This window comes from Natator depressus, chromosome 17, assembly GCF_965152275.1.
Source record: "Natator depressus isolate rNatDep1 chromosome 17, rNatDep2.hap1, whole genome shotgun sequence".
In the NCBI taxonomy this organism is placed as follows: Eukaryota; Metazoa; Chordata; order Testudines; family Cheloniidae; genus Natator; species Natator depressus.
In genome coordinates this window covers 1,143,711-1,165,582 of record NC_134250.1, presented here as the reverse complement: position 1 = coordinate 1,165,582, position 21,872 = coordinate 1,143,711, and the positions used below count along the sequence as shown (strand labels likewise).

Genomic DNA, 21,872 nt, shown 5'->3' with positions numbered 1-21,872 from the left:
GCCGGCGGGCGGGATGTCGGGCGGCGCGGTGCGGCGCTACCTAGCAACGGCCCTGAGCAGGTGCCGGGCCCGGGCCCTGCCGCTCAGGGAGGCCCCGAGCCGCGGCCTCCGGGCGCTGTGTGCGGGGGGCCCCGGGGCCCTGCAGCCGCCCCCGCGCCGCCACCTCTCGTCCCGGTGAGGCCGGGGCCCAGGGGGTGAGGCCGGGGCCGGGGCCGGGGCCGGGGTCGGGGCCGGGGCCGGGAGGCTCCGCGGGCGCTGCCCCGCCCGGCCTGAGCTCGCTGTGGCGTTTTTCCGCAGGAACCGGGCGGAGGGCAAAGTGCTGGAGCCCGTGGGCGTGTTCGAGGTGCCGAAGCCGCACGGCAAATACGAGACGGGCCAGGTGGGTGTCCCCGAGCGACCGGCCCCGGCCCCGGCGCTAGAGCGGGGGCGGGGACACGCTTCGGCCCGAGGGCCCCATCTGGGCACAGAAAGTGCTCGGGAGACTGCGGTGGGGCCAGAAACGAGGCGTTCAGGGAGTGGGGCACAGGCTCCGGCTGGGGAGCAGGGGTTTGGGGGGGAGGAGGGTGCTTCAGGCTGGGACTGAGGGGTTTGGAGGGCGGGAGGGGGATCAGGGCAGGGGGTTGGGGCGTAGGGAGGGGCTCGGGGTGCAGGCTCTGGGCGGTGCTTACCTCAGACGGCTCCCGGAAGCAGCGGCATGACCCTTCTCCAGCTCCTACGCGGAGGCACGGCCAGGCAGCTCTGCGCGCTGTCCCATCCACATGCATCGCCCCCACAACTCCCCTTGAGGTACCAGAGGGGGGCCATGCCGCGGTTTCTGGGAGCTGCATGGAGCGGCCTCCGACCCTGCTCCCCAGCTGGAGCACCAGACCCCACTTCCCAGCTGGAGATCGAGGGCCAACTTAAAATGGTCGTAGTTTGTCCACTCCTGCGCTAGAAGGTGAAATGATTGTTAGCACCGGTTGTTTTGCTCTGCTCATTTCCCAAGTATCGTCTCCTTTCAGCAGCGAGGGAGAGAGTTACTGGAGGTCTGAAATAACTGCTAGACCTGTCATCTCTATGCTGAGGTCTCACAAATCTTTCTCCAGTCCTGACTGACCTCACTACATCCAAGCCCACAGGTCTGCCTGTGTCTCCCACATCTCCTGGGTGTTTAGTTGTCAATTTAAACTTAATGTGGCCAAAGCTGCATTCCCAGTTCTCTCTCATCCCAAGCCTTCTCCATTCCCTCGTTCTTCATCACCACTCTCCTCTCTGTCACCAGATCCATAAAATGGAGCATGTCTTGGATTCTTTCTTCTGCCCTGCCCCATCAATCCAGGTTCTGTCCAAATCTTGCTACTTCTCCCTGCATAATAATAATAATAAAATGCTGCCTCTTTATTGGTGTGAGGTTGTTAGCCATTTCCTTTTTTTTTTTTTAATGGGTTTTAATCTCTTGGCTGTGATTTGCACAGGACTGAAGTTTATGATTCCCCCTTTCAGCTGTTTCTTCACAGTGTGTTTGGATACCGAGGAATAGTCCTGTTTCCTTGGCAAGCCAGGTTGTATGATCGGGATGTTACTTCTCCTATTCCAGAAAAGTAAGGATTTACATTTGTTCATTTGCTCCCATGCTGCTGTTCTATTTAAGTCTTTTACTGTTCTTCCTGGTCAGGGTCACTGAGGTTTTAGGAAAGAGTGAGGCAAAGCCTCAGTGACTTTTGTGTGAGCACCAAACTAGGAGAGATCGGCTCATAATAGTCTAAATTAATACCAAAATAGTTTCTCTTAAGTTAAAAGATGGGAGGAAGGTTTCAGGGAATGGTGTGTGTGCTTTAGAAAACAAATGGGTGTGGAATTGCATGTTAAGGAAAGAAACTCCTGTGGGTTTAGGTGTAGGTTCCTGTATAGGTTCCTAGTGATTTGAACTGGTTGGCCTTGGCTCCAGATTTGGCAAGCTAGGTTCAGTTCAGACTACTCAGCGATGGAGCCTCATTGTCTTTCACCTTCCACTCCATGCAGCTAATGAACCCCGCAAATGATTCTTGTGGGACATGGATAGGACTGAGGAGTGAACACATTGAAAATAAGGGTGGAGTGAAAGTAATAACCCAGATGGGAAGCCTGACTGAATAGTGAGACACGTCTCCGTCTCTGTAAATGGGGGCTATCATGCCACCGACATGGATTTTTTTTTTTGCATCTCGCATCATTTATTGCTGTATGTGTGGGTGGTGTGAATCTTGCGTTGACTGAAATGGAGTGATTGGAGATCCTGAAGTGTATTCAGAACCTCCTTTTCCTTTAAGAATGAACTTGTTGCTGGTAGCAACTGTTTGTACTTTATCCACACTATCAGAGATGCAACTTGATGTATGACAAAACTTCCCCCCACTCTCTGTGTCAACTTGCTGCTGGTGGGTGTGTGACGATGTGACGCAGCAGGGAGGGGGGAGTGTTGACCTGGGAATGTGCCCTGGGGACGGGAGACCTGAGAGCCTGTCACCTGAGCCAGGAGGGGGAGGGGGAGGTGACACCTCTGCCCAGGAATGTGGACGGAGGCTGCAGCAGGGAACCTGCTGGGTGGGTTTAGTTTCAGTTTGGGGCTGGGTGGAGGAACACAGGGAACCCCAGGGCTGGGGTCTAAGCTCCCTGCTCCCCCAGAAGGACTTCACTGAGGGGTCCTGGGTGTCCCCACAAGCTCTGTTTTGGACTGTGTTCCTGTTGTCCAATAAACCTTCGGTTTTACTGGCTGGCTGAGAGTCTCAGTGAATCCCAGGAAGAGGGGTGCAGGGCCTGGACTCCCCCACACTCCGTGACAACTGGTGGCAGCGGTGGGATCTACTGCACCCCGTGAACGGCGCTTCCTGCAGTAAGTGACTGGGGAACAGTAAAACGAAGGGGGATTGACGGGGACCAGGCGTGCTGAAGATTCAGAGAGAGACGGTTCCAGGGGGCGGTTAACCCCTGGGAGTGTGTGACCAGAGAGAAGGACTTTTGCAGTAACAGGGTCCCCCGGGGGATTGCAGCGAGCGGTCCCAGGGGCGGAGGAGTCTGCAGCTCGACCCTGGCAAAGAGGTGGTGACCTCAAGAAGGACTGGCACACTAGGGGCTTTTCCTGGAAACCGTGGACAGCTGCCCGGCCTGCGAGTGGCCAGCCGGGAGATGTACGCTAAACGCCTTAAGAGCGACCTGGTGGAGCTGTGCAGGCAGAGTGGGCTGCGCGTCGGGAGGTCCACCAAGGAACAGCTGATTGCCCAGCTGGAGGAGAGGGATCGCTTGGATGACCCGATCCCTGTCCCTGAGGGAAGCCGCCCGGCGGACGCAGCGTGGGCCGTGGGGCCTGACCAGGCTGGGAGGGGTCAGACTGCTGCCCAGGACACCCCGAGACCCTTCCTACCTATGCCTGGGGGAGGGGTTGTGGGAAGCCCAGCGAATACCGAGGGCCCCCTGACCCCAGCAGCCAGCAGGGGATCCTCCCAGCGGAGCTCCCCATCCCTGGAGCGGATGCGGCTGGAATGGGAGAGGGAGAGGAAAATGAGGGAGCTGGAGGATCATGAAAAACAACGTCAACATGAGGAGAAACAACGTCAACATGAGCAGGAGGAGAAGGAGAAACAACGTCAACATGAGCAGGAGGAGAAGGAGAGGGAGCGTCAGGAGAAGGAGAGGGAACGTCAGGAGAAGGAGAGGGAGCGTCAGGAGAAGGAGAGGGAACGTCAACATGAGCAGCAGGAGAAGGAGAAACAAAGACAGCATGAGCTGGAGCTGGCCAGGCTGAGGAGCAGTGGGGCCCCGGCGGCGGTGAGTGAGGGGGGACCCAAGACTGCAAGGAGCTTTGATAAGTGCTTCCTGGCCCAGCGGAAGGAGGGGGAGGACATAGATAGCTTCCTGACGGCCTTTGAGAATGCCTGCGAGCTGCACAGGGTTGACCCTGCCGACAGGCTCCAGTTCCTCACCCCCTTACTGGACCCCAAAGCCGTGGAGGTGTACAGCCGGATGACAGGGCCAGAGGCTGGGGACTATGAACTGTTCAAACAGGCCCTGCTCCGTGAGTTTGGGCTGACCCCCGAGATGTACCGGAGAAGGTTCCGGAGTCAGCGTAAAACGCCTGAGGTCACCTACCTACAACTGGTCAACAGGATGCAGGGATATGCCCGCAAGTGGACAGCGGGGGCCCAAACTAAAGAGGACCTGCTTGACCTGTTTGTACTGGAGCACCTGTATGAACAGTGCCCTTCCGACCTGAGGCTGTGGCTGGTGGACAAAAAGCTCGCGAACCCCCAGCATGCAGGGCAGCTGGCCGACGAGTTTGTGAACAGTCGGTCAGGGGGTAGCCGGGAGGAGTCCCAAAAGAACAGGCCCCCCCCGATGCAGAGAGAGAGTCACCATGGGGCCTCCCAGCGGGGAAATAGGGAGAACCCCCTCCAAAGGGGAACGCCTGGTGTCGGGCCCCTCCGACCCGTTCGAGGGGACCAACGTGACCTGAGCTGCTATCACTGTGGCCAGAGAGGCCACGTACGGGCCCAGTGCCCCGGGCTCCGGGACAAACTGAGCAGACCCAACCTACCCAGGGTTAACTGGGTAGGGACTCAGCTGGACGAGGGGCAGGCGACCCAGGAAAGGGGGGCTACCAGTTTGCCACCTGCTCAGGAGGGAAGAGTACCCCCAGCCAGCCCCGCCAGAGGGCTGGAGGCTCTGGACTCAGGGTGCTCGGTTTACAGGGTGGGTGCGGGGCTGTCCCTCCGGAGAGAGTGCCTTGTTCCCCTGGAGGTGGATGGGAGGAAGGTCAATGGATACTGGGATACGGGCGCGGAGGTGACGCTGGCCCGGCCCGAGGTGGTGGCCCCAGATCGGGTGGTGCCCAACACCTACCTGACCCTGACGGGGGTGGGCGGGACCCCATTTAAGGTGCCCGTGGCAAGGGTACACCTGAAATGGGGGACCAAGGAGGGCCCCAAGAATGTGGGGGTACACCACCATTTGCCCACTGAAGTTTTGATGGGGGGAGACCTAGAGGACTGGCCAAGCGACCCCCAGACGGCCCTGGTTGTGACCCGTAGCCAGAGCCGGCGAGGGGCACTGCGACCTGACCCTGGGGAGGGTACCACACTGGAGGCGCGAGACCCTACTCGGGTGGGGAGGGAGCGCCGAGGGGCACGGCTCAGAGAGGCTGCGGCCTCAGACCTGGCCACGGAGGGGGAACCGGGCCCCATCCCTTCCCCAGCCGCTGAGTTCCAGGCCGAGTTGAGGAAAGATCCCTCCTTGCAGAAGCTCAGGGACCTGGCCGACCTCAGTGAGGGACGGACCATGAGGAGAGGCTGCCAGGAGAGGTTCCTGTGGGAGAAGGGGTTCCTGTACCGAGAATGGGCTCCCCCAGGGGAAGGGGAGTCCTGTGGGATCAGGAGGCAGCTGGTGGTCCCCCAGAAGTACCGCCGCAAGCTCCTGTCCCTGGCCCATGACATCCCCCTCGCAGGGCACCAGGGAATCCGGCGCACCCGGCAGAGGTTGCTACAGAACTTTTACTGGCCCGGGGTCTTTACCACCGTCCGGCAGTATTGCCGATCCTGTGACCCCTGTCAGAGGGTGGGGAAGGCCCGGGACAAGGGGAAAGCGGCGTTGAGACCTTTGCCCATCATAGAGGAGCCTTTCCAGAAGGTGGCCATGGACATCGTGGGGCCTCTCAGCAAGACGACCCGGTCGGGGAAGAAATACATTCTGGTGGTGGTAGATTTCGCCACCCGCTACCCCGAGGCAGTGCCCTTAGCTTCCATTGAAGCAGACACCGTGGCAGATGCGCTCCTGACCATTTTCAGCCGAGTGGGGTTCCCCAGGGAAGTCTTGACAGACCAAGGCTCCAACTTCATGTCGGCCCTGCTCCGGTGCTTGTGGGAGAAATGTGGGGTCCGGCATGACTGGGCCTCAGCGTATCACCCCCAGTCCAATGGGCTGGTGGAGAGGTTTAACGGGACGCTAAAGATGATGCTGAAAACCTTTATGAACCAGCACCCGCAGGATTGGGACAAGTACTTACCTCACCTGCTGTTCGCGTACAGGGAGGTGCCCCAGGAGTCTACCGGATTTTCGCCTTTCGAACTGTTATATGGAAGGAGGGTGAGGGGCCCCCTGGACCTGATGAGAGACGAGTGGGAGGGGAAGGCCACTCCCGATGGAGAGTCAGTGGTGGAGTATGTCCTGACCTTCCGAGAGAGACTGGCTGAACTCATGGGCCTGGCCAGGGAGAATCTGGCCAGAGCCCAGAGGAAGCAGAAGGTCTGGTATGACCGCACGGCGCGGGCCCGTGCCTATGCCACCGGGGATCAGGTGATGGTTCTCATCCCCGTGAGAAAGAACAAACTACAGGCCGCCTGGGAGGGCCCGTTCAAGGTCGTCAAGCAGCTCAATGAGGTAAACTATGTGGTGGAGCTGTCGAACCGGGCCCACCACCGCCGGGTGTACCATGTGAATATGATGAAGCCATATTATGCCAGGGGGAATGTGGTGTTAGCTGTGTGTGGTCAGTGGGAGGAGCAGGGAGATGACCCTTTAGTAGATCTATTCCCTGGGACCAGAGCTGGTTCCCCCCTGGAAACAATCCCCCTCTCGGATCAGCTCACCCCTGCCCAGCAAGCTGAGGTCAGGGGGGTGCTGCATCCGTACCGACAGCTGTTTTCCAACCAGCCTGGACGCACTAATCTGACTGTCCACCGGGTGCAGACAGGGTCGCACCCGCCGATAAGATGCTCCCCCTTCCGAGTCACAGGGAAAACTGCTCAGGACCTGGAAAGAGAGGTCCGGGACATGCTGGCTTTGGGGGTGATCCAGCCATCGGCCAGCCCTTGGGCCTCGCCGGTGGTGCTGGTCCCCAAAAAGGATGGGTCAGTCCGGTTCTGTGTGGACTATCGGAAGCTCAATGCCATCACTGTATCGGATGCCTACCCCATGCCCAGGCCGGACGAGCTCCTAGACAAGCTGGGAGGAGCTCGGTACCTTACCACCATGGACCTTACAAAGGGCTACTGGCAAGTGCCGCTGGATGCAGATGCCCGGCTGAAATCGGCCTTTATCACCCCTCTGGGGCTCTATGAGTTTCTGACCCTGCCTTTCGGCCTCAAGGGAGCGCCGGCCACCTTCCAGCGCCTGGTGGACCAGCTCCTGAGGGGGATGGAGAGTTTTGCCGTGGCATATATTGACGACATCTGTGTCTTTAGCCAGACCTGGGAGGACCACGTGTCCCAGGTTAGACAAGTGCTGGACCGACTCCAGGGGGCTGGGCTGACTGTCAAAGCGGAGAAGTGCAAGGTGGGGATGGCTGAAGTATCTTACCTGGGCCATCGGGTGGGGAGCGGCCGCCTAAAGCCGGAACCGGCCAAGGTGGAGGTGATCAGAGACTGGCCCGCTCCCCACACCAAAAAGCAGGTCCAAGCCTTTATTGGGATGGCAGGATACTATCGAAGGTTTGTGCCTCACTTTAGCGCCATAGCCACCCCCATCACTGAGCTATGCAAGAAGGGGAAGCCAGACAAGGTGGTCTGGACCGAGCAGTGCCAGGAGGCTTTCCGGGCGCTGAAGGAGGCTCTGGTCAGTGGCCCAGTTCTAGCAAACCCAGACTTTGACAAGCCCTTTGTGGTGTTCACCGACGCCTCCGACACGGGACTGGGGGCGGTGTTAATGCAGGAGGATGAAAAGGGGGAGAGACACCCCATCGTGTACCTGAGCAAGAAGTTGCTACCCCGGGAGCAACACTACGCGGCCATCGAGAAGGAGTGCCTGGCCATGGTGTGGGCCCTCAAGAAACTAGAGCCCTATCTCTTCGGGCGACACTTCACCGTGTACACCGACCACTCTCCCCTGACCTGGCTGCACCAGATGAAAGGAGCCAACGCCAAGCTCCTGAGGTGGAGCCTGCTCCTGCAGGATTACGACATGGACGTGGTCCATGTGAAGGGAAGTGCCAACCTGATAGCGGATGCGCTGTCCCGGAGAGGGGGCCCCGAACTTCCCCAGGTCACTGGTCACAGTGACCCCGCTCAGTTCAGTCTCGAGGGGGGGAGAGATGTGACGATGTGACGCAGCAGGGAGGGGGGAGTGTTGACCTGGGAATGTGCCCTGGGGACGGGAGACCTGAGAGCCTGTCACCTGAGCCAGGAGGGGGAGGGGGAGGTGACACCTCTGCCCAGGAATGTGGACGGAGGCTGCAGCAGGGAACCTGCTGGGTGGGTTTAGTTTCAGTTTGGGGCTGGGTGGAGGAACACAGGGAACCCCAGGGCTGGGGTCTAAGCTCCCTGCTCCCCCAGAAGGACTTCACTGAGGGGTCCTGGGTGTCCCCACAAGCTCTGTTTTGGACTGTGTTCCTGTTGTCCAATAAACCTTCGGTTTTACTGGCTGGCTGAGAGTCTCAGTGAATCCCAGGAAGAGGGGTGCAGGGCCTGGACTCCCCCACACTCCGTGACAGGGTGTAATCATATTAGTAGGGTGTAGGCTAATGAATGGAGCTCTTGTGCTCAGAATTTGTCTCTGTTTAGGAGTGAGAGTGCAGCAGGTCATGGATCCAAAGAAGTCAAAGGCAAAACTCATACCTACTACCAGGTGCTAATAGATGCTCGGGATTGCCCACATATAGTAAGTGTCTGATAAGCTTGTTCTTGACACCCAAAGATCTCTCTCTTCTGTTAACTCCTTAGCAGCTGTAATGGAAGACTGGGAGGGCGCGGTTAATGTTTTTCCTCTATGGTGGGAATGTTTGGAACAGGGGTGACTGAGTGACTGGTTCTGTTTTACCAGGTCATCATTCTGCTAAGAAAGATCATCAGAAATGTTTAACCATTACTCTTCTGAGTAGGTCCAATTTCTTCTGCCTAGGTTAACTTCTTGCCCATGCTGGAGTATGGGTTCTGTGATGTTTGTATAACACAGGTTAGGTAAAGGCAATAGGTAGCAACAAAATCTTCTTTTTAGTTGGTGTTTGAATTGTGATTTCCTCTAGGAGATGAAAACAAGAGAAATGTTTGTTCTGAGCTGAACTGGTTAAATAAAATAAATGTACAACCTTGAGAGAAGAAGAATAAAACGGCTGTCCGCACACCGTGTTGTCCATTCGAAGTGCTAAATCCCCCTTATTTTCAGTCGCAGAGGTCACAGACGGAAGCAGTGACATTCTTGGCGAATCATGACGACAGTCGAGCCCTCTATGCCATACCAGGTGAGTAAATAGCTGCTCTTAAGCTTTCTGGAGAGTGCAAATTCTCATGAGATCTGGCTAGAAGGACCGTGAGAGGTACCATGGCTAGCATAGTCTAGTAACAGCAGTACTAGATCTACCCCTGGGAATGTCTTGTCCTAGGTTCAGTTTGTCCGCCTCTTGGAGAACAGTAGAGTGACTGACGTGCACAGCACTGTTCTTCAGATATGTGGAAGAGGTGTGTTCAACTGGAGTCAGTGGCTAGGCGAGTGAGGGAACCTTGACTGTCGCTCACATACTTTGAGCTGTTGACCCCAAACCCCACTTTCTCTACTTAGCAGTAGATGTACTCAGATCCTACACCCTGCATTCCTTTCTCCTCCTTTAGTTCTAGGGCTGCTGGATCTCTGTTTCTCCTTCTGTTGTGTTCTCTACCTGAAGTCCGGGTGTGATAGTATAATCACTTCTGCAGCCACTAGTGGCTCAAGAAGAGAATTGGCTTTATGTGGGGAGAAGTATGTATCCCTTTTGAAGAAGGTGGTAAAGCAAGACTTGAAGAATTATTGCCAGGGAGTGTCCTGTAGGTTGAGGATAGTTTTGCTAGTTTAGATTTCCTCTGCCAGGCCCTCTTTCTTTACTGCTAATTAGTGTAATTTATTGCCCTGCTGAGATGCCTCCTGTGAATCTCCCTTTGCTGATGGCATTTAATGGCTAATGTGGGCTTCTTCTCTAGGTCTAGACTACGTAAGCCATGAAGACATCCTTCCCTACAGCTCCACTGATCAGGTGCCAATTCAGCATGAGCTCTTTGAGAGGTTTCTTATGTACGACCAGACAAAAGGTAACTGCATGCCCCTCGAGCCTTGCCCTAGAGAGAGCCTCTACGGAGCCATGTGCTGCTATAAGGCACCTTCATAAGGAAAGACAGACATCTGCAGCTCATTGTTTTAGGTGCAGTGCATTGCCCATGCTGCGGTGAGTGAGAGGCTTTGTTCTAGCAGAAACATCCTTAGACAGACCTCTGTAACCATGTAAAAGCTGCTGCTCTGTCTGAGAGGCGGGAGTTCAGAAGCTTATCTGTAGCCACTTTGATAAACTGTCCTCTCTTTCCACGCCCTACAGTTCCGCCTTTTGTAGCGAGGGACACGCTGTGTGCGTGGCAGGAAAAGAATCATCCCTGGTTAGAGCTGTCTGATGTGCACCGAGAAACCACCGAGAATATCCGAGTCACCGTCATCCCCTTCTACATGGGCATGAGGGTAGGTCTGGGTCTTACCTAGCGTGGCCACCGTTGTAACTCTCTCCAACCCATTTAAAACGCCCCCATCCTTTCCAAGTCCTGCTGCAGCATCTTGCTTTCATCCTGCAACCTGGCTTCTTGTTCTAGTTGCATCCTCACTTATCATTATTCCCAATGGCCGTGAACATGGAAACATGAGACCGAATGTTTATGGGGAACATCCCCGTCTAGGCTCTGCTAGTTGTTCGTTGAGTTCTGTGAAATGCCTTGGGCTGTTCTGGGAGAGGTGCTACTAAAGGGCAGGTGAGAATTTTCACAAATGCCTGTATCGTTAACACTCCCTGCTGTTAGTAATAGATGTAAAATGGCACCAGCGTGCCGCAGTGAGTTACACTTACAGTCTCCCCCCTGGGGTTTGACACTCAGCCCTGGTCTACACTGGGTGGGGAATCGATGTAAGGTACACAACTTCAGCTACCAGAATAGCGTAGCTGAAGTTGACGTACCTAGATCGACTTACCGTGGCGTCTTCACGGTGGTGAGTCGACTGCCGCCGCTCCTCCGTCGACTCTGCTTGCACCTCTTGCGGCGCTGGAGTTCCGGCGTTGACGGAAGAGCGCTCGGGGATCAATTTATTTATTATTTATTTATTTATAGACTAGACGCGATAAATCGACCCCGATATCCAGCGGTAGCGTAGACCTACCCTCAGACTACTTTGCCTTCTCCCTGGGGCTGAGGAGAGTTCCCTGATTAAAGCTTTCTGGATTCAGCTGACACCCTGTACTTCCTAAAGTTGATTAGGACCTGGCTGCTCGGGGTTCAGGAAGCACAATAACAAAGTTTGTGTATTAGCCAGCTCTCTCCTGGGGTGGAGAGCTGGGTATTTACACATATAGGTCAGTTTCAAAATAAACAGTGCCTCTAGGACCAGTAGGATTGTAAGGCAGCCTTGGACCACAACACGGGCAGGCCCTGATGAAAGCTAAGCTTCTGGAGAGCCGAACTGGTATGTATCCCATCTGCTAACCAACAGCATGTGGATTGGGCATCCTCTAACAGCACAGAGGGTATAATGAACGTGGGTACCCACAACTGGTCAGTTCTCCAGTCACTGGTGGATCCCTGGAGCTCTTCTGTCTGAGTTACATAGATGCTCAGGCCAGTTCTACCCTGGGAATGAGGGACTAACTCATGGGTGAATTTGGAGAGCGCCTCAGTCTGTGCTGCCCTGTGTCAGTCTGGCACTGCCAAGTCAGAGTGCTGGTGCTGAGCTGAAGGGCATCAATTAAACTAGTTTATTTCTCTTGACAGGAAGCCCAGAATTCCCATGTCTATTGGGTAAGTGCCCTGTGCTTCTGTAAAATAGCCTAAGGAGGGCGTTTCTGCGTTTGCTGCGGGGTGCTGGAAGCCCCACCATGGCTATGGTCAGATTTATCATGATGGGTTCTGAGGGAGGGTGGCTCTTTGCTTGTGGCATCAGCAAGTGGACCTGATACCTGGCCTATTGGCAGCTGGCTCCAGCTCCTCATGACTTGTCTCTCACCTCTCTAGTGGCGTTACTGTATCCGCTTGGAGAACCTTGACAATGAGGTGGTACAACTGCGAGAACGGCACTGGAGGATATTTAGTTTGTCTGGCACCCTGGAAACTGTCCGGGGCCGAGGAGTTGTGGGAAGGGTAAGTATTGCCTGATATCTGTCCTCAGACATAGCCTCCATTTGGGGCACTCGCCCTGGGTCGATTGATCAGTATGTGGCTTAATGGGCACTTCCAGTAAGTGTGCGTGGTGAAAGAGTCATGTGTACAGTTCCTTGCAGATTGTCTGTTACTCCTGAGGGAATTCTGCACCGAAAAATTCTGCAAATTTTATTTGTCAATAAATAAATAAAGCTCCAGCATGGCAGTGGGGAGCACAAGCCACTGGCTGCATTGAAGTGGGAGATCACCCTGAAGCCCACACCTCTAGTTCCAGCATCTATGCCTCACTCCCACATTCCCCTGCCCTATTCCACCCCCCTTTCTATCCCCACTACCTCTTCCCCTTACCCCCTGCCCCGCCTTACCCAGCCCCACCGTGAGCACTCACTGTTGCACAGAAGGGGAGCACGACTGGCACTAGGACCCAGGAGGTGGTGTTCAGCTGCAGAGTCAGCAGAGCTGCAGCCTCCTTCAGCTGGGCAGCTCTGCGCTTGCAGAAATGGGGCGGGGGGGAGGGCAGGGGCATGTAACCCTGTGTGCCCCCCCATGCCCCGCCTCTGTTTGGGGGCAGTCCCCCCCCCCCCCCATGGCCTCCCTTTGGTTCCCTGCTGTTTTCCCCCTGCCAGAGGCGGTGGGGGCTGTATGCAGGCGCGCAGCCCTGCAGAATTGCCCCAGGAGCACTCTGTGCGGGAAGGAGCACAGCGGAAAGTGCAAGTCTGGTCAGCAGAGGGTTGTTCTAGTTCGCGCAGTCTTCCAGTCATCTGACGGGGGGGGGGGGGGGGGGGGCTGAAATATGGTGTCATGCTGGTGCCACTTGTTAAGTGTAGCCCTTATTGTGGGGGTGGTGATGGCAAGAAGTGGAAGAGGAACAATTGCTAAGCAGCATTCTGAAGCCTGAGGAGCTCTGTTGATTTTGTTGCAAAGCAAAGCAAATCTGCTAATGGCGGGCTGTGGGGATCTGTCTGATACAGTGGGGTCTCTGTGTGTCCTCAGGAGCCAGTCTTATCCAAAGAGCAGCCAGCATTTCAGTACAGCAGCCATGTCTCACTGCAGGCATCCAGTGGTCACATGTGGTAAGAAACCTTCACTATTGTGGTAATAAAGAGTTCCCAGTTGGAGATTAGGACCCCCCGAGACAGTCTGTGTCCCAGAGAGCTCACAGTCTGGGGTTCTGACAGGAATTAACAGCTGGGCGGTGTGGACAAGGCAACTAAAGGTGGGTGCACATGTGCATAAACTAGGCTGTAGTGATAGTCCCATATTGACTCCAGGAACCCCTGCTGCTCATGAGCCTTGGCAGAGGCTCCAAACTGGTTCCTCCTTCTCCTCAAGTTTCTCCCTTGCGAAGGAGCTGGGCCCTTTCCAGATTATCTTCTTATATGCTCCACTCCCCAGCATGTTCCCTCTTGAGTACCAGAGGCAGGTTTGTATTGGCCACACAGCTCTTGTGCCCTAGGACCTTCACTAGCATTTTCTCCAGTGGGTTCTGCTAAAGGAAGTGCAGTGACTTTCTCCCAGAATCTGAAATTCAGTGCCCAAAGGCCTGACACTTGGGATTGTTCCCGGTTTATGCAGTCCCATGTACTGCAGCAGCACTGAAAGCTAACCACTCCTTCATTAAATCCCTAAGTGTGCACTTGTGATGTGGATGCTCAATGCCCTATCAGGAGAGGTGTCACACGACAGCTCTCTTCCCCACCTTTGAGCATACCTTTCTCAGAAGCTGGGGGCTGCTTTGCAAACACTTTTATCTGAGCTGGAATATGTACTACAGCAGATCTGCCCCTTCAGGGTGAGCTCTTGCTAACTCAGGCTTTCACCTTGCATGGTTGGGTGTTCCTGACTAGTTGAATGACAGCTCCCCTGGGCGTAGAATGCAGCTCATTGTAGTGCTCTCCCTTCCCAAACAGTCTGAAAGGAAAGACGGGCTCCAGAGCTAGAAAGCCATTCCAGTAAAGGGGAGAGGAAGGGGCTGGAATCCCCGAATCGCCAATCCACATGGCTTCCTTTCTAGTAGATGGTCTTCTCGGGTGATGAAGAATCCAACTCGGAACTATTGTTTTACTTCTCAAGACGCCTCCCTGTTAGGTCACATCCTGCATTACACAAGGCAGTTTGCTTTCCTGAGACAGTGGGAGACCTGCTGGGGAGTTGATTTGTCTAACCTGTGTATGGAAATGTGTGTTCAATGCTTAATCTTCCCCTTGTGAAATCGTGAAGCAGAAACTTCAGCTTCCAAACTACCTGTGATTGGCCTTTAAGGACTGATCCCAGGTTGCTGAGCCATCGGGGCTTCTGCTGGTAAATAAGAATGTGAATTTGACCTATTTGCAAACTAAACTCAGATGGCCTAACCTAGCCTATCTCCGGCCTGGACTGAGGAAAGCATTGTCCGAGCTATCTGGGGGTGGCCTTCGGCCTCTTCCCCCTCTACCTCCCCGTGGGGTGCCTTGTATTACAGCATGGTCTGCTCTGTGCTGGGCTAACCGCTTTGTTATAAGTGAGTCACATGGCCCGGCGATGCTTTCCTGTCGGTGGGAGGATCCTGCAAAGGCAGGCCCCGGCAACAGCAGAGTGCAGAAGGGTTGATCCCTTTTCCCCCGGAGCTGCCATTCCATTGCTGTAAGAGGGCGTGGTGATGCATTGGTCTCAGTCTGGTCTCTGACTTTGTTTTGCAGGGGTACTTTTCGGTTTGAGAGGCCTGATGGCTCCCACTTTGATGTTCGAATCCCTCCCTTCTCATTGGAAAGCAATAAAGATGAGAAGACGCCTCCCTCTGGCCTTCACTGGTAGAGCAGTCTAAGCATGGTACCCCAGGAGAACAGTCGTGCATTGCAGACCTCTGCGTCCCACCCTACTGCAGCCAGGGATATGGAACTTTTCAATATTTTAAACCATTTTGTTTTAACCATTGCTAAAGGGACGTTTTTGAACTTTAACACTGACTCTTCAGGCTATTTGCAAGCATCATAAGCTGTATTAGTGGATCCTTTCTTCCCCCTGGTGCTGGCTGGTGCCCAAGCTTGGGGGGTTTAGAACTGTGCTGCTGTGGAAGATGGGCCCACTCAGCCGGGCTGGGCCCTTTCCAAATGTGTTTGAATTCTCTGGGATGTGAGGTTTCTCTTTAATAAACTGGCCCTTCTAGTTGTAGCCCATCTTCCTTTGTACACCAAGGCATTTGGTCTCACGGCCAGCTTGCCCCAGTCTGTGCAAAGCTCCATCAGCCCAAACCTCTGCGCCTGAGGAAGTGTGAGCTGGCTGTGCCATGTCAGTAAGGTGCTGCCACCCCTGGAATGCAAACGCTTCACTGGGTTTAGCAAACGCCTGCTGGAGAAGCTTGTTAGCCAGTGTGTGGAATGCACCATTTGGAGCAGTGTTGCTTGCCAGGCTCTGCCCTGAATTGCTGCCAATGGGTGCTAACCAAATGGGTGCAAAGGGTGAACAGCATTAAGCCCTAAATCCAGCTGTTTCTGGGTGGGGATAATGATCAGGGCGGGTCCGTGCACAGGGAAATCAGAGCAGTAGTTTTCAGACACTGCTGAGACCTGGAGTGCCGAGTTGCAGTCAGATAACAAGAAGTCTTCCCTCCTTGCACCCTTGCCAATGGGAAACCTGCATGAGCAGAAAGTGTGTATGTAGCCCCCCTTCTTCCCCCCCCCCCCCCACATCAGGTGATCGTTTGAGTTCGGCCATGCCCCCAAACATTCCCTCTCCTCTGCTGTCCCTTTCTCTGTGGAGTCTGAAGAGCAGTGCTGCTGCTGGTCAGGTCCTTAGCTATTTCCTGTCATTTGCAATTGTATAAATAACCTTCCTAGATGGAATAAGAGTGACTCGCTCAGCATCTGCAAATGAATAGGTACATGTGCGGGGGATAGACAGAAATAAACACAATTTAAATAGCAGTGGTTACCTGGCATCGATCCCTTCATCTCCTCATTTCCCTGGCACTGAATGTGGAACCTGCAACCTGTGTGGTACTTAGAGAGTTAAAAGATTAAAGCTGTGGGGGTTGTCTTTGCTATGGCTATAACTGATAAGGGGATTGCTCTGGGTGTCGACTGTTCCCACATGTCAGTGTGGGCATGGGAAGCTGGCTTCATCCTTCTTATCCCTATTGCTAAATTCGGCTGGGAGGGAGCAAGGGCCTGAGTGTTGGGAACAGCCTTTCTGCAGTACACACAGCTTATGGTGCCGAGAGCCTTGCTCTTTGATGTAACTGCCCAGTCTAGAGATGAGTAGCAGCTGCCTTGCTTTGGCCTTGGGTTGCTGACTTCTATGTGGCAGGCAGGCAGGTTGTTCCTGCCAATGTTTCCAGCCACATCTCTTATGAGCCTGTGTTTCTGGGTGCCAGTGCACCTGACATCGTCAATAAGGGATACAGGGATTGTCTCCTTGAGTAGGGATGTGGTGCTAGAGAGGCAAACTGGCATTGTCAGATGCTGGGTGTAGCAGGCCCTTGCTGCTAATCCACTTGGGCTGGTGGCTCTGGGTGTGTGCTTGCTAGGTGCTGTGCCGCAAGGGCAGTCAGTAGCTGGGTCCCCTTAGGCCCAGCAGTGCGTGAGCATTCCTGGCTGGATGATCGCTGACCGTAACCAGTGTGATCAGCGCACTCAGGAATGAATCCGTTTGGGGGAAAGCAGCCCATAGAAGCTGGGAATGTGTCCAGTTAAGCTGCCCAATGACATAGCTGATCGAGGGAGGGAGCATCAGAGCCATTCCTCTTCTGCAGTGACTGGGGCTGCTTCTTGGATCTAATGCTAAAAGACAGGCATGATTGGCAGGGATACAAGTTGGGGATGGGGGAATAGTCTCCTACCTGTGTTGGTTTCTTGTTGGCTTATTCCAGTGAGACGACGTAGGCAAAACATGACCGAGTCTGGAAAGTTGCTGCTTGTATGGCTTTCCCACAGGCTGGCTTTACTTTGTCGTGTACATAGCTGTACACAACACTGATCAATAAAGTGTTGCAGTAACTGAAGTGAGCTGTGGCTCTGATTTTCCCAGATGTGCCCTTGGGCCCCAGCCTTTCCCCCGCCCCATTCCACTCTGATTCCTTCAGCAGGGTGGGCCCTAAAAACCACAAATTTGTCAGTACCCTTGGTGCGGCAAGTACTTACAGCGGCTCTACTTGGTAAGCTGGGAATTCCTTGGGAGGCTGCTGCTGTGTCTGACTCCAGATCAAATTTGTTTTGTTTACAAGTGCAATGATTTCTTTCTAACTGCCAGCTCTGAACGATCCACCTGGAATCTGAAAGACCAGCTGGGTCTCCATCTTGTGTGCCAGCACCAGCAGTAAAGGTTCTTCCAGCCAACTCTGTCCTCGGGATACCTGTTGCCTTACGTTGGAATCACTAAATTGGGTTAGATGTGGGGTCCATCTAGCCCAACGTCCTGCCTCTGACACTAGCCAGCACCAACTGCTTCAAAGGAAGATGCAAAACATCCTGCAGAAGGCTATTATGGAATAACGTGTCCCTCAAGGGGCAGTTTTCCTGACCCCTGCTAGAGAGTGAAAGAGGAGGGTTTATGGCCATCTTACAAAAGGGGCATCCTGCCTATGAAACCATGGCTGTGCTCATTATCTAGGTGAATGCCTCATCCTTCTTTGAATCCCACTAAGCAACTGGCCTCTACGAAATCTTGTAGTAATCCGACCCATGAGTTAACTATTCCTTCAGAGACTTTCAGCTTTGCAAGCAATGTTGTTGATACACAGGCAGGACTGGAATCTGCTCTGAGAGCTGCACTGGCACCATGAACTAGCAGGAGTGATAATCAGTTAACACTTTGTCACTAGGATGAATTGCCCTGGCCCTGATGCACCCCAGAGAGCTGCTGAGGATTGAAGAGCCATTTTCACAAGTAGACACCCACTTTTCTAAGCTCAGAAGTACTTTAAAGATGCTGTGGGTAGGTCCTTCGCTGCGAGACAAAGGAAATGTCTGCCTCTGAGATGGAATGCACGTTTGAAAGGCAGAGAAGAAAATGCCCTTTTCTGTGGCATCGCCAAATCCTTAGTTTCTGAATTAGAGGGACAAGCTGCCAGCCACTGACGAAGAGCTGGGCTTGGGTCACAAATGAGACTCCTGCCCATTCAAGCCGATGCTCTACAGACAGAGGCTGCAGAAGCTGAACCCAACAAATCAGAAAGCCCAGCCCTGCTTCAGTCCAATGGCTGAATTTCCCCACAGCAGCAGGGCTGTTGCCAGGTGACCAAAGTACTGTGAAACCACAGACCTCCTGCTTCTCACCATGATGAAAGCAAGCTGGTGAAATGCCTGTGGGTAGCTGGGTGTAAGGATGAGCAGACACCCCCAAGGAGAGAGCACCCAAATCCCCTGGGCCAGTCACAGAAGGGGCAGATGAGTCACTGCATTCCAAAGTAGTTCGTATCTGGAATAGGCTGCCTCTTCTATTCAGCTGTAAGGCCAGTATGTCCCCATTTGGTGAGAGGGTTAGAGACAGGTGCTATGGGATTTAAGGCTCCTCTCTTTGAAATGCTCCCAGGGGCTAATCTGGCTGGGCTGTAGGGATTGTTGTCTGGAGGTGGGGAATGGTCAACTCCCCTCCCTACCACAGAGGTCTCTGTCTTCCCCATTTCTTCTGAGGAGGGGCTCCTGGGCAGCATCAGGACTCGGTTACCTGAGCATCACTCCTGTCACCAGGCTCCTTTGCCCAGCTTTGCGCTGTGCAGTTACAGCTGATGGAAGAAAACACATTTCAGTCTGTGGCCGTGTCTATATTTAAAGAGCAGAGGTGGTCATTACTGTGCGGCCTCTCCCTTCAGATGTGCTGATGTGCTGATTTTTCCAGTCCCTGGAAAAATCATGGAGCAGGTCCTCAAAGAATCAATCCTGAAGCACTTACATGAGAGGAAAGTGATCAGGAACAGTCAGCATGGATTCACCAAGGGAAGGTCATGCCTGACTAATCTAATCGCCTTTTATGATGAGATTACTGGTTCTGTGGATGAAGGGAAAGCAGTGGATGTATTGTTTCTTGACTTTAGCAAAGCTTTTGACACGGTCTCCCACAGTATTCTTGTCAGCAAGTTAAGGAAGTATGGGCTAGATGAATGCACTATAAGGTGGGTAGAAAGCTGGCTAGATTGTCGGGCTCAACAGGTAGTGATAAATGGCTCCATGTCTAGTTGGCAGCCGGTGTCAAGTGGAGTGCCCCAGGGGTCGGTCCTGGGGCCGGTTTTGTTCAATATCTTCATAAATGATCTGGAGGATGGTGTGGATTGCACTCTCAGCAAATTTGCAGATGATACTAAACTGGGAGGAGTGGTAGATACGCTGGAGGGGAGGGATAGGATACAGAAGGACCTAGACAAATTGGAGGATTGGGCCAAAAGAAATCTGATGAGGTTCAATAAGGATAAGTGCAGGGTCCTGCACTTAGGATGGAAGAATCCAATGCACCGCTACAGACTAGGGACTGAATGGCTAGGCAGCAGTTCTGCGGAAAAGGACCTATGGGTTACAGTGGACGAGAAGCTGGATATGAGTCAACAGTGTGCCCTTGTTGCCAAGAAGGCCAATGGCATTTTGGGATGTATAAGTAGGGGCATAGCGAGCAGATCGAGGGATGTGATCGTTCCCCTCTATTCGACACTGGTGAGGCCTCATCTGGAGTACTGTGTCCAGTTTTGGGCCCCACACTACAAGAAGGATGTGGATAAATTGGAGAGAGTCCAGCGAAGGGCAACAAAAATGATTAGGGGTCTAGAGCACATGACTTATGAAGAGAGGCTGAGGGAGCTGGGATTGTTTAGTCTGCAGAAGAGAAGAATGAGGGGGGATTTGATAGCTGCTTTCAACTACCTGAAAGGGGGTTCCAAAGAGGATGGCTCTAGACTGTTCTCAATGGTAGCAGATGACAGAACGAGGAGTAATGGTCTCAAGTTGCAATGGGGGAGGTTTAGATTGGATATTAGGAAAAACTTTTTCACTAAGAGGGTGGTGAAACACTGGAATGCGTTACCTAGGGAGGTGGTAGAATCTCCTTCCTTAGAGGTTTTTAAGGTCAGGCTTGACAAAGCCCTGGCTGGGATGATTTAACTGGGAATTGGTCCTGCTTCGAGCAGGGGGTTGGACTAGATGACCTTCTGGGGTCCCTTCCAACCCTGATATTCTATGATATGGGATGTGGCTTGTTTTTTCTCTTGTATCCTCTAATAAACAATAGAGCGAATGACTTCCCAAGAGCCCTTGCCCATGCTACCCCCATCAGGGAGGGAGGGTCCCTACCGAGTGGTCTGAGTGTTCCATTCCCCTTGGGGCAATGTTGCCTCCGCAGGACTCCCTGCACTGGGTGTGAGACCCCTATCCAGGAGCTGGCAGGGGAGTTATTCTTTCTATTGGGGTTTCTCTGCTTTTGTCTTTGGACAGGCAGTTCTGAGACCCTCTCCAGCAACTTGCAGTGTGTGGGGACCAGGATTTGCTGGCCAAGCCTGGGAAGAGGTAGCTGTCAGGCTCATTTTCATCCAGTCAGAAGTTAGGATTGTCAGGGGTGTTGCGGGTTGTCATGTCTCCCTGTCCGTCCCCCCCCCACCCCCCCCGCATGTGCTGTTTCCTGCCCTGGCTTCCCCCTTGTGAGATTGGACTCTGAGCAGTTCCATGCCTGGTGTCTGTTCCAAGGTGATAAGTGTGTTCCCGTGAGGAACTGTCTCTCCCTCCAGCTTCAGAAAACTCTCCCTGTCTGCTCCCTGCCATATGAGTGGCCAAATCTCTCTGCTTTTTCCTCTGTGCACCTGTCTTCAGCTCCTTGTTTGCTTTAGGGGTGAGGAGCCGTCTCTGGAAATAATGACACTTGTTTGAGGTCCACAGAATCTAGAGGCAGCTGCTTGGCATTCCCACTAAATGACTCATCTGTCCTGTTTCGAACACAGAGCCTTGGCCTGGGCTAAGAGAATAAAATCCAAGGGCAGGTAAAACATGGGAATCTCTGTGGGATGGTTGTGTTTCTGAGTAATGCCTGGGTACAGAGATGAGGGCATGCACTTCTGAAGTGAAAGAGGAAAGTAATGTCATATCGGGAAGGTAGAGGAGGGGGGCACTGAATCATGGCTGCCAGGCTCCCATGCACAGCTGTGGCTAAGAACCAGAGACTCTTCAGAGCCATCAGAGGAAAGTTTCCTGTCACAGATGCAGCAGGCATATGGGGCTTTCCTTGTATTCCCCTGCAGCTGGCACTTGGACTGGAACTATCCAGGCTGTTGCTGCCCATGTGAATCCTGGAGCTCCCTTGCAGGCCAGATCACCATGGCTTAGAGGTGGATATTGATCACCCCAGGGCCTGTTGGGAAGGGGCTTCATCTCTGGGCGGATGGCAGCGCAACTATCCTTCTGACTCCTCCTGTGTATTTCCCCTGCCCCCGCACTAGAGTGAGGGAGCCAAACAACTTCCCGTCAGCCACAGATGGTGCCTAACACCAGCAGAGATGGACACTGCCCATCTCCACTCCTTCCCTGCCTCACCACGCTCCTCCATCCCTCCCAGGCTCACGCCCTGGGCCTGGAGCAAGGGGGGCTCCGTAGGGGTGATGCAGGCACGGTCAGATGTTTGCATCCACGTCTGTGTATTTGTGTCTGGGCTGCATAAGCTAGGGGGGGCAGGATAGCTCAGTGGCTTGAGCACTGGCCTGCTAACCCAGGGTTGTGAGTTCAATCCTGGAGGGGGCCATTTAGGGATCTGGGGCAAAAATTGGACTCGATGAGCTCCTGAGGGCCCTTCCAGCCCTGCGATTCCGTGACACCTGGCCCTGCT

The 21,872-nt window shown here is 54.0% G+C and overlaps 1 protein-coding gene across 1 annotated transcript; it reads left to right on the top strand.

The window, feature by feature from the left end:
• The first annotated feature begins 13 nt into the window (after window positions 1-13).
• POLDIP2 (DNA polymerase delta interacting protein 2) lies at window positions 14-15,706 on the top strand. Its single transcript, XM_074974504.1, has 11 exons — window positions 14-174; window positions 298-379; window positions 1,483-1,580; window positions 8,505-8,601; window positions 9,106-9,181; window positions 9,894-10,001; window positions 10,283-10,419; window positions 11,715-11,741; window positions 11,955-12,080; window positions 13,095-13,174; window positions 14,780-15,706. The coding sequence occupies exons 1-11, from the start codon at window positions 14-16 to the stop codon at window positions 14,892-14,894; spliced, it is 1,107 nt and encodes a 368-aa protein (XP_074830605.1). The 3' UTR covers window positions 14,895-15,706.
• The last annotated feature ends 6,166 nt before the right edge of the window (window positions 15,707-21,872 follow it).